The sequence below is a fragment of the Pseudonaja textilis genome, chromosome 5, assembly GCF_049901715.1.
Source record: "Pseudonaja textilis isolate UNSWEBS1 chromosome 5, rPseTex1.2, whole genome shotgun sequence".
Taxonomy (NCBI): Eukaryota; Metazoa; Chordata; class Lepidosauria; order Squamata; family Elapidae; genus Pseudonaja; species Pseudonaja textilis.
This window is the reverse complement of record NC_141994.1, coordinates 40,220,498-40,231,356: the sequence shown is the minus strand read 5'-3', so window position 1 is coordinate 40,231,356 and position 10,859 is coordinate 40,220,498. Positions and strand designations below refer to the sequence as shown.

General features: G+C 32.2%; 1 protein-coding gene across 2 annotated transcripts; it reads left to right on the top strand.

Moving 5' to 3' along the window:
- The first annotated feature begins 278 nt into the window (after positions 1-278).
- On the top strand, positions 279-10,537 carry LUM (lumican). 2 transcript variants are annotated; one of them, XM_087934575.1, is made up of 4 exons: positions 394-756; positions 4,993-5,088; positions 8,632-9,534; positions 10,059-10,537. In XM_087934575.1, exons 3-4 carry the CDS (start codon positions 8,652-8,654, stop codon positions 10,211-10,213), a joined length of 1,038 nt encoding a protein of 345 aa, XP_087790701.1. In that variant the 5' UTR covers positions 394-756; positions 4,993-5,088; positions 8,632-8,651; the 3' UTR covers positions 10,214-10,537. The 2 variants fall into 2 exon arrangements, with proteins under 2 accessions (XP_026554620.1, XP_087790701.1); XM_026698835.2 differs by lacking the exon at positions 4,993-5,088 and having other exon boundaries at positions 279-756.
- The last annotated feature ends 322 nt before the right edge of the window (positions 10,538-10,859 follow it).

Below are 10,859 nucleotides of genomic sequence, written 5' to 3'. Positions count from 1 at the left end.
ATGTTTGTGTACTTTTAGGAAGCTGCCAACTATTTATCTCTATTACAGAAAATTCATTGCTGTTATGTAAATATTTAGATGAATACATATACCATAAACAACATATAGAATCTTAATCTGTGCAAATGAACATTTTTGTTTGATATGACAAAGGAAAAATGTACATGGTTCCTTATTTTGTACTGTGAAAACTTTTAGGAATAAGTAAGTTTAGTGAGACATTTAGGCTGTACATAACTTAGGAGGGAAAAAATAATGAAAAAGTGAATGAGTCACTTGGTTAAAAAAGTGTGGTTGAACTAACGCTTGAGGGTTATTTGTTAGATCTTGCCAAAGGTTATATAGTGAGTTGGGGAAATGAAACGTCTGTTTGCAATCTGGACATTGTTTAGAATAATGTCTCCCTTTAGAAGTTTGTTGTTTGTGCTATAGCAGAGCTTGAACTTTTCTTAGGTTGCTTAAAGGGGTTATCTCTCATTCCATTGAGAGAACAGATGGGTTGTCTTTTACCCTTTTCAGCCTCCACCTGCATTTGATTAGAGACAGCAGCAGTTTTACATACCCCATGCCAGAATACCATGATGACATAGAAGCTTCAGACAACAGCGTGACTAGGATTTTCCCCCCTAAACCCTTGAATCACAGAGGATCTGGCAGCCAGTTACCATCTGACACTGTTTATAGCATATATTGTTCGATCCACTCCCTTACTGAATCTGCTGTGGGAATTAAAGCAAGCAGTTTCAAGTCAGAAAGGTAAGTTCTCTTGCATGTTTTAACACTTAGAATCAAGCAACTGAACAAAGCAGTACTGAGAATACCACTCACCTTTGTCAGTTTGCAGATTGGACACAACTGCTGTTGTGAATTTGTTTTCTGAGCTTATGTTAAAATGCTCTTCATGTTTTGTGGGTTATTGTTCCATTTCTTTGCAAAATTTTTGCAAAATGTAATCACTTCCAGAAGAACTATTCCATACCATAGGGAGGATCACAATATCTATCTAATAAATATTTACATTTATTAGCAAGAACTCTTATATCAAATAGGTGGGTTACTCTGAAAATTTCATTGATAAAAATAGTCCATGTTACTGAAAAACAACAAAACTATTAAAGGTTATTCATCTAGCAATGTACATGTTAATTAAACTTTTATGGGACAACAGTGATGGTTTTAGTGTGAAACTTTGAAAAAGAAAAGTGTACAGAACAAGATTCAGTCTTTAACTGCTAGTGAAAAATTTTTTCCATCTGAAGGAAGGTGCCAAATGACAATTGTAGCCCTTGCATGCAAATTTTTAGCAGATGTTCATAGGAATATGTTCAAACATTTGTACTAGAGAAATATGTAGATACTCTTCTAATTTCTGGTTCCTGCTGATCTTTTAAGAAATAATATATTCATTTAAACAAGTTTATGAAATGTACACAGGGCAAAGAAGGGTCTCACAAATTTCAGAAAGTATAATCTTGCATGAAAAATATTATCTTTGATTTTATTTTTATATTCATAGATTATTCACATGGATAACAAATGTAATACTGCACTTCTAGTTGGAAAATTTTACTATATTAGCATTTTGAAGCAAATCTTTAAGTCTGAAAAATTGTAAAACTACTCTATAATATTTGGAAATGTTTAACTAAATATTAATATCCTTTATTAATATTTTCTACAGAGTGGTTTACCAGTCTGTAATGCAGTAAGTCAAAGGGATACAAAAAGTACAAAGTAGTACAAATAGATAAGAAATATATAAGAAATATTTCCAATACCAAAGTGTATGATTCTAAACAAGGCCTTATTTTATTATATTTCTATAATTTTCTTTTAAATAGAAGCAGGAAATGTTGCTACACTGTTAAAGGAAAGATTATAAAGTATCTCTAATCAACCAACTCAGATCAGTGTACTGTAACTACAACTAAGGTTACTCATTTACAGTTAATACTATGTTCTTATAGAAAGACATTTACAGTTAAAATCTGTACGAGAGCTGCACTATAACCAATAGGGATCTTTCCAGTAACTCCAACGGCAATTCAATTACATAAAACAATATTAGTTTCACACTATATATATTTGATATATAAATTTGCAAGCCACAGAATTGCCTGATAGGTACAAACATATATTAGACAAATTCAAATATTCCATAAATATATGCCAAAATGCATAATAATTTACTGATCAGAAACAAAACTTCAGTTATTATATATTCAGCTATAATCTATCATGTTACTTTAACACCCCCCCCCCTTTTTTTTTTTTTTACAATTGACATTGTTGCTAGCTATGATATTTTGTAATTCTTCACCAGTGGAAAAATAATGTCTTAGACAAAATTGTATTTTTGTTTAGTTCATTAATTTTTGCCCTCCTTTTCCATTCAAAAAGACAATTGGGGAAAAGTAGTTTTTGGGACATTAATGCAGGAACTTGTTTCTTATAAATCCAATATGTTCTTCCATGAAAATATATTTGGCAAAGTCATAAAGTGATACCAGATTATATTGTTGTATATCTATGCATTCAAATGCAGCTGTGATCAGCTTTACTTCAAAGATGCAAATTTCATTATAACTCAGCTATCTATTAAACCTCATACCACAAACATCTTCATCTTCAAACATCTTCATTTCATGGGGTTTGGTGGTTCTTATGGATTCTGAAATCAATACATCTTTTATTATTTAATAGAGTGACTAATTATTTTTAAGCTGTGAGAGAAATAACTATATGGCTTTTATACTGACAACTGAGTGAACTGCATCTACTCATCCCACTGTACTCTCTCTGTGTTGGCCAAACCTACTCCAAATGTTTGGAAGATGCTGGAATAAAACTAGACTGAGTGTATTCAGAGGATATAACAGAGAAGTTAAAAGCAAGAGGATATCAATTTCATGAAAGGAAGTCAATTTGCATACCATTGAATATGGCCCTTGTCCTAATCTATATCAAAATTGTAAATATCCAATTATCTACAGAAGTCTCAGCTTTTTCATTAAACTATTGAAATTTATTGTTCCATATATAGTCTTCATTGATGTATACATTTGCTCCTAATTTATCCTCAATAAACATTAAATCATCCATAATAACAATTAGGAAGTGAAATTTTACATGAAAATGCAGAAGGGCAAAACTCCTTTGTGATTATTTATTTATTTACTTATATTTGTTATAACTACCCACCTGTAATAGATTCTGGGAGGCATACTCAACCCAAAAATTCATAAACCTTTTAAAACCAAATTCTGTGAATGTTATTATCATTATTATTATTTTTTAAAAATGTGGGTGTTCCTGACAATACTGACAATAGCTCAGTATAGGAACTTCAGTGTGAAACAAAAAACCAAAGTAATAACACATAACCAAATAAACCATTTTTAGATGTGTTTCTACCAATAATACCTTTACTAATGCTGTTTGTCCCTATATCTGTCCTTAGGTTTTGGCTCTTTCTATTTACCTGGTTTCTGTGGTCCATGATCTGCAGCACAGCCTTATATTTTCATCATGTTTTGGGTTTCCAATAGCTCTTCTGAAGCTAAGCTAATTAGCTTCAGGTCCAGAATTGCTTCTGTATAAACATTAAACATTTTGCAGCATTAAGATTGAAGCTGAAGACATAATTTACCACTTATGAGAATTCATATACAATCCATCTTTCTTATCTCTTTCCTCACCCTTCTATAGGTATTTATTGGGGCAATAAAATGGTGGTTGGATTCAATTATGCATACTGTCCCATCAGAGATTGGCGGAGTTAAGATTGATGATAGATGATAATGATGATAAATAGATTGATGACATATGATATAGATGATAAATAGGATCGATGATGATGATGATGATGATGATGATGATGATGATGATGAAGATAGATAGATAGATAGATAGATAGATAGATGAGAAGGGACAGATGTTTTACTAATCACACAGATCAAAATAGTAATGTACCATAAATACAATAAAAATGTGAAAATAGCACAATCAAAAGCCATGCATTTAATAAAATAGATAACAAGTCATATTAAAACAACAGTAAATCACTGGGTAAGTATTACCAATATTAAACTGAGAATCCTTGCAATTCAGCAAAAACGGCAAACCTTTTACATATTCTTATAGACAGATTTGCTAGTAAGAAAATATTTCCCATCCCAACAATGATAGAGGAAATTTGGTATTAAAGTTATTACAAAAACTCCCTTCTAGAATCATGAATGGAAAAACATTAAGCCTAGTCAATAAGCATTTGACTATGTGAGATGGAAAAGTCATTGGTGAAATGATTAAGTAAAGTGAAAAATTGTCAGTCCAAATCTCTGTTAGCCCCCAAACTTGTTGAATTGTTTCTGAACTGGCTGTCTAAAGCCTCAATATCATAAAGAATTTGGATGAAAACCCACTGGTTTCTTGGATTTTTTCTCCAAGAAGCAGCAGTTATCAACAAACACTATTTAACATCTATATGAAGCCATTGGTGGAGATCATCTGTCAGGGCAGAGTTAGGGTTTAAATTTATCCGAACAAATTGGAAATGCAGGTGAGGATCTTTCTTGATGCTCTTAAATTCTAAAAACAGACTTAGAGCTAATGTCATTAAGATAAGATTAATTGTGCCTGATAAGCCATCCAGTGCCAGTGTTATTCTATCTTTGGTTTTGGTTGTGATCATCCTTTTCCCCACCCATCCATGTTGAACTGGTTTTGAAGTAATTTCTTGTTATTGGCAGATTACTGCTGTGGCCAGAAAGTCCCTCACATGGATTTATCTTTTGTGCCAGTTATGACCATTATTAGATTGGGAAACTCTTCTCATAGTCATTCATACTTCAGTAACTTCTTGATTGGACTATTACGTTACCATATGTATCACATGGAGCTGGCCATCAGATCCACTTAGAATATATTGCTGATTCATAGTGCAGCAGTTTGAGTAGTTATGGTTATAATTAGATTGCCACTGTCTTTCAGGTGCAATTCTAGGTGTTGGTTTTCACCTTTAAAGGTCTATATGGGTCAGTACCTGGATTTCAGTAAAATTGCCTGATTGGAAGCAGTTGACTCCAGGTATATGCTACACTTTTTAGTGTGAAATAGTGGAAGACCAATTTTTCTTTGCTTTCATTGCCTGTGACACCTTTTGAGAGCTTTTAGAAAAAAGTATATTTATTAAGTATCTTTGATAAAGATTATTAAGTATCTTTAATAAAAAATAAATAAAATAGATATAGATAACACTATAAATAAACCCAATTATACTCAAATGTAATTATCAATATATTAAAAGTAATAATATAATATAGTAAACATGAACTTCTTTATTAATCCATTAAATCAATAACATTGTTATTGATGAAGCTAAATTTCAGTTAAAAGTTGGTGAAAATAAATTTGTAATTGTTTTTCTCATCCAAATTCACAGACCTCCTGAAATCTATTTGTAGACCTATAGTAAGAATCCCTGCCTTTGACCTTCCTATTTAATTTGAAAATGAGTTTATTTGCCAACAATGTATGGAGAAACCCAATGCTATACAAAATTTGAATATTGGAATTAATATAGAAGTTAAAGGGAAGACTAAATGTGCATTCATGTCTAACTCATTTTAAAATAAGTATTGACACAGATTTCCAAAGATAACTCATCTAACGTATATCAACATAATTAATCGAAAAAAGAGTATAGTTGCTTCTGCCAGTTTAACTATAGATTGATTTTGGTTATTGAATCTAAGCTGTACTGGTAGCTTACACTCATTGAAGCCAGCATAAAATGTTTCTTGTAAATTGAACCAAATATCATTTCTGCCCAATACTGAAACAAAATCCTTTATGAAACATTAACAAATCAGTTCTAAACCCAAGAACTTGGTCATCATCTTATCTAGAATAACATAAATGGGATCAGAGTTAGCAGATTCTTGTGGAATGAGATCTTGAAGTAAATATTGAAGTTCAAGAAAGTGTCAATGCAGTGTTTATCCACTGTAAGAATGGCCAATAGCATAATAGGAATAATAAGAAAAAGTATTGCAATTAAGGAGACCAATATTTTAATGTCCTTATATAAATGGTGTAATTGCATCTACAATATTGTGTGCAGGTTTGCTAGCCATACCTCAAAAAGGAGATAGTGGAACTAGAAAGGTTCAGAGAAGGCCAACAAGATGGGATATGATTGAGGTATATAAAAGTATGCATGCCATGAATAAAATGAATAAAAAGCAACTACTTTCCCTCTCCCAAAACACTCAAACTAGAGGTTATCCTAATTAAAGTAAATACTGGAAGAATCAGGAAACATTTTTTTTCACAATGCAGATAATTAAGTTTTGAAATTCACTACTAAGATGTGGTATAGCTACCAGATTGTTTGGCTTTGCAAGACCTTTGGATCAATACATAGAAGTCATGAAGATCAATGGCTGTTAGCCTTTATGATGGTTTTATAATCTGCTTGGAGAGAAATCTGCTTCTTTCTACAGACAGTTAGCTATTCTGAGAACTAGTCCATGCTAGACTAGATGGGCCAGAGATATGATCCATTATGGAACATATAATGTTGTTATGTTCATAGTCATTCAATACATTTCACATATAGATGTTTAAGCCAATTTCCTTCCTTTGGCATCTGAGTTTTACTCAGCCTAAATAACAAGGGAAAACAACACTGGGAGCCATCACTCAGAATTTATAAAACCATCAACTGTGGTTTTTCCTTTCTTAAAATAGGGCTTTTGTCTAAGATCAAATGATGATTCATTCAAAGGGTAGTATAAGAATGCTTCCCAGAAAAGTAGAATATGAATCTGGTGAATCTGATCTTGGCTGAATTTATTTATGAATTAATTTATTCAGTTAGTTACATATTCAAAAAAAGGAAGAATATAAGAATAAATTTCTTGGATCAAGTCCAGCATTTTGTTTCTCACAGGCCAATGATGGAGACAAATCGCTTTCCCATCATTCTTCTTTTCAACTAACATCTGGGGAGTCTCCAACCCATAGATAGCATCAAGTTTCAAGAATAGTAGTCCTATATAGACTTAATCGTAAATGTATTAAATCCCATTTCTTTATTTAATTTGAATACTACCTACATTGTATGATTCCTGGCAGTTTCCAATTGAAAGTATATCTATCTAGATTAGGTGGCCATCACTACATCTCATGATAAAATACCTGAAGTATTCACTGTATTCTTTTCCTTGTTCTAAAATCTTTCTAAACATCTATGCTGGATGACATCTTGTCCTAGCATTTTGAGAAGCAGAGAGATAGAACTCTACTTTCCTATTTTTCTTGTAATATGCATGATTTTATTCAACAAAACAATGTTGCCTTTTAGAAGTCCTTTTTTTAAGCTAAAGAATCCCAAACACCCCAGCCTTTTCTTGTAAAACAACTAATGGATCCTCTCATAATCTTAGCTCCAACATTATATCCTTTTCCAGATATGGTGAACAAACCTATAATTTTCCAGATGCAAAAATACATCATATTCATATAAAGGAATTAAAACATGTCATTAATAAGTAATTCCTCTCATAATAAATGTATTGAACACTATCCAAGGTTTCTCTTTTTGCTAGTTTTGTATTATCCTAGCACAAGTGGTTTCATAGAATTGGAGTAAAGTGTATGTGCACATGCACACAGAGAGAGGGGGGAGAGGAAGAGGAAAAGAGAGACAGTCTATGAGTATATTTTTATCTCTGTATATGGATTTTATGGATTTCCTCTCTGTTTTTTTTTAACTGAAATTAGTCATTATGCTGGATTTATTGGACATGCTCGTTATAAAATAAATGATATATCAGCATTTTGCAACCGTTATGTTTTGATAGATGAGCCAGTAGGTAAACTTCCAAATAAACTACTTAGCAACATGTGTATACTTCCATTTTTCCCCTCCATGAATAAAGGTATTTTTGCCCACATAGACAGATGGTTGGCCCAAGTGATCCATTTCCTTAATCTCTAGAAGTTTTCAGTCAACATTTTAGCCATTAGAATTGTTAATAATACATTAAATTTCTCTGTATTTCATATAAAATTTACATCATCAATATATAATAACATTACAACATTATGGAATGTTTATTTTCTGTATAAATATTTAATAACCATTGCCATATCATGTCAGAAGTTTTCACTTATTGCTACTTGTATTATTTAGTCATTGATGAAAGCTGTAAATAATTAATATAATATTGTAATAATAACCTATACATCTAAGCATAATAAATACTATAGTTTTCAAAACATTGTACTGTTTCCCTGAAAATAAAACCTATCCTGAAAATAAACCCTAACATGTTTTATGTGTGTGCCTAATATAAGCCCTACCCCACCCCCCAAAAGCCCTACTTAAAAGTCAGTGCAGCTGGCTGGCTACCCATTCCGCCTGGTTGCTCGCAGTTCTGCAGCCACAAGGTGAAGCTGTGTGTGTGTGTGTGTGTGTGTGTATGCATGTGCCTGCATACACACACATGCGCATACACACACACACATACACATATAAAAGTTACATTTTGCTTTGTTTTGTTCTTCTAATATGCTTCCTTATAACAACATTAAGGTAACTATGTTTTTTATCTCCTTTAACAGGAACAATCCTGAGCGCAAAGATGTATCTGACTTCTCTTCCTTTCTTCCTTTTTTTGATCAGCGGCATATTCTGTCAATATGATTATGGTGGTGATCCAGATTTTAGTTATTTTTTTTCAATGTTAGAACTATCATCTGCAGTCTGTGCACCAGAATGTAATTGCCCTATAACTTACCCCTCAGCCATGTATTGTGATGATCTTAAACTGAAGAGTTTCCCCATTATTCCTAAAGGAATCAAATACCTGTATCTCCGCAATAATCTACTTGAAGGCATAGAAGATAATGCTTTTGAGAATGTGACAGATCTGGAGTGGCTAATTCTAGACAATAACCAACTGAAAAATTCCAATATTAAAGGCAAAGTCTTTGCAAAATTAAAGAATTTAAAAAAGCTGCACATCAATCACAACAATTTAACTGAAGTTGTTGGGCCACTTCCCAGTACCCTGGATGACCTGCAACTCACTCATAACCAGATTTCCAAAATCACCCCCAATACACTAGAGGGACTAGTGAATCTGACTGTCATTCACTTACAGCACAATGAACTGACTGAAGGTACACTCTCTGGAGTTTTTAAGGGCTTAAAATCTCTCTTGTATCTGGACTTGAGCAATAATAAACTGACTAAACTGCCTACAGGACTGCCTAATAATTTATTGATGCTGTATTTTGATAATAATCAGATTACCGGCATTCCCGATCAGTATTTCCAGGATTTAAAAGTATTGCAGTTTTTACGTCTTTCTCACAATAAGTTGACAGATTCTGGAATACCAAGCAATGTTTTCAATATCTCTTCACTTGTGGAGCTGGATCTCTCCTATAATCAGCTAAAGAGCATTCCAACAGTCAATGAGCACCTTGAAAACTACTACCTCCAAGTCAATGAAATTACCAGTAAGTAATACTTCCATTAAAAAAAGAGAAGAAAGAAAGGTGTTGGTAACAGTTAAATGAGATAACCTGTATATAATCTTCAATTCTCATGTAACTATTTTATCCCAGTCTTTATGTTCATTCCATCTCTTTTTAAAAATAATAGCTATCATGATAAAAACCTGCAATTTTCTCAAAGAATAATATGTACTCTATAATAATATGTACTCAACAGCAGAAGTCCAGAGATCTTGCTTTCACTTCACAAATTAGGGAACTAGCATAGATATTAACCATTGGTTATTGCTTAAAACTAAAAGCTCTTACTTAGGTGTATTTTTTGTGTTTCAATTTTTCATGTCAAGACTTTAAGCATAATGTCTGACATCTGGGTATAATATAATATGTATATAATTTATAGGAAACAGAATTTAACTAGCCAAAGAACCTAAAAACTGCTAGAACTCCTGGCATTAGTTAAATTTGGAAATATCCTAGGTGGATTGTGAAAGTTATATTCTAATATTATATTATTTACATTACAGAATTTTCAGTGAACAGCTTTTGTAAGGTTGTCGGGATACTAGCCTATTCCAGGGTATCACATCTGCGTCTCGATGGAAATAATATCACAAGAGCTGATCTTCCACAGGAAATGTACAACTGTCTCCGAGTGGCCACTGAAATTTCTTTGAAATAATTATACAATACTTTCTTCTCATGATGCTTTACACACCATAGTAATACTTTAGTACTAAAATGTCACCTGGTATAAGATCCTTTGTTTTGTTAATAAACAGCATTATTGTGTGGCTGGTATTTTTTTTTTTATGTGTATATTCTAGAATGCCTGTGATGCAGATTTTTTTTTTTTGTAAAGCTAAAAAGTCCCATAGATTGTGGACAAAAATGTTGTCATGTTTATTTCTTAGACTGTTTTCTTAACATAGCTATATACAGCCTGAGTTTGAAAAGGTTTTTTAAAAGCACTGGTGTATACCTACAATAAACACATACCACTCTCCTTGTCGGTGTGAACTTCTACTCAGGTTTGCAGAAGTCAGGCATTTTCTCATTAAGATAGTATATTTAGTACTTAAGGCTGGACCAGATATGTACAGTAGTTCACACTTTGAAATAAAATCTCTCCTATTTTATACTTTTCATTACATTACATAAAACAATAATTCAATATAGCTATATAATATATATATATATATATATATATATATATATATATATATATATATATATATATATATATATATATATATATTTTCTGAGGTTCTGTATTTATATGTGGATCTTTGGTTGAAAAACCGAACACAACCAAGCCCCACCTGAAC

Excerpts from the sequence above, each read along its gene's own strand:
- LUM (XM_026698835.2), top strand. The coding sequence starts at position 8,652 with ATGTATCTGACTTCTCTTCCTTTCTTCCTTTTTTTGATCAGCGGCATA. Across the intron at positions 9,535-10,058 it reads CCAAGTCAATGAAATTACCA|AATTTTCAGTGAACAGCTTT; the intron begins GTAAGTAATACT and ends TTTACATTACAG.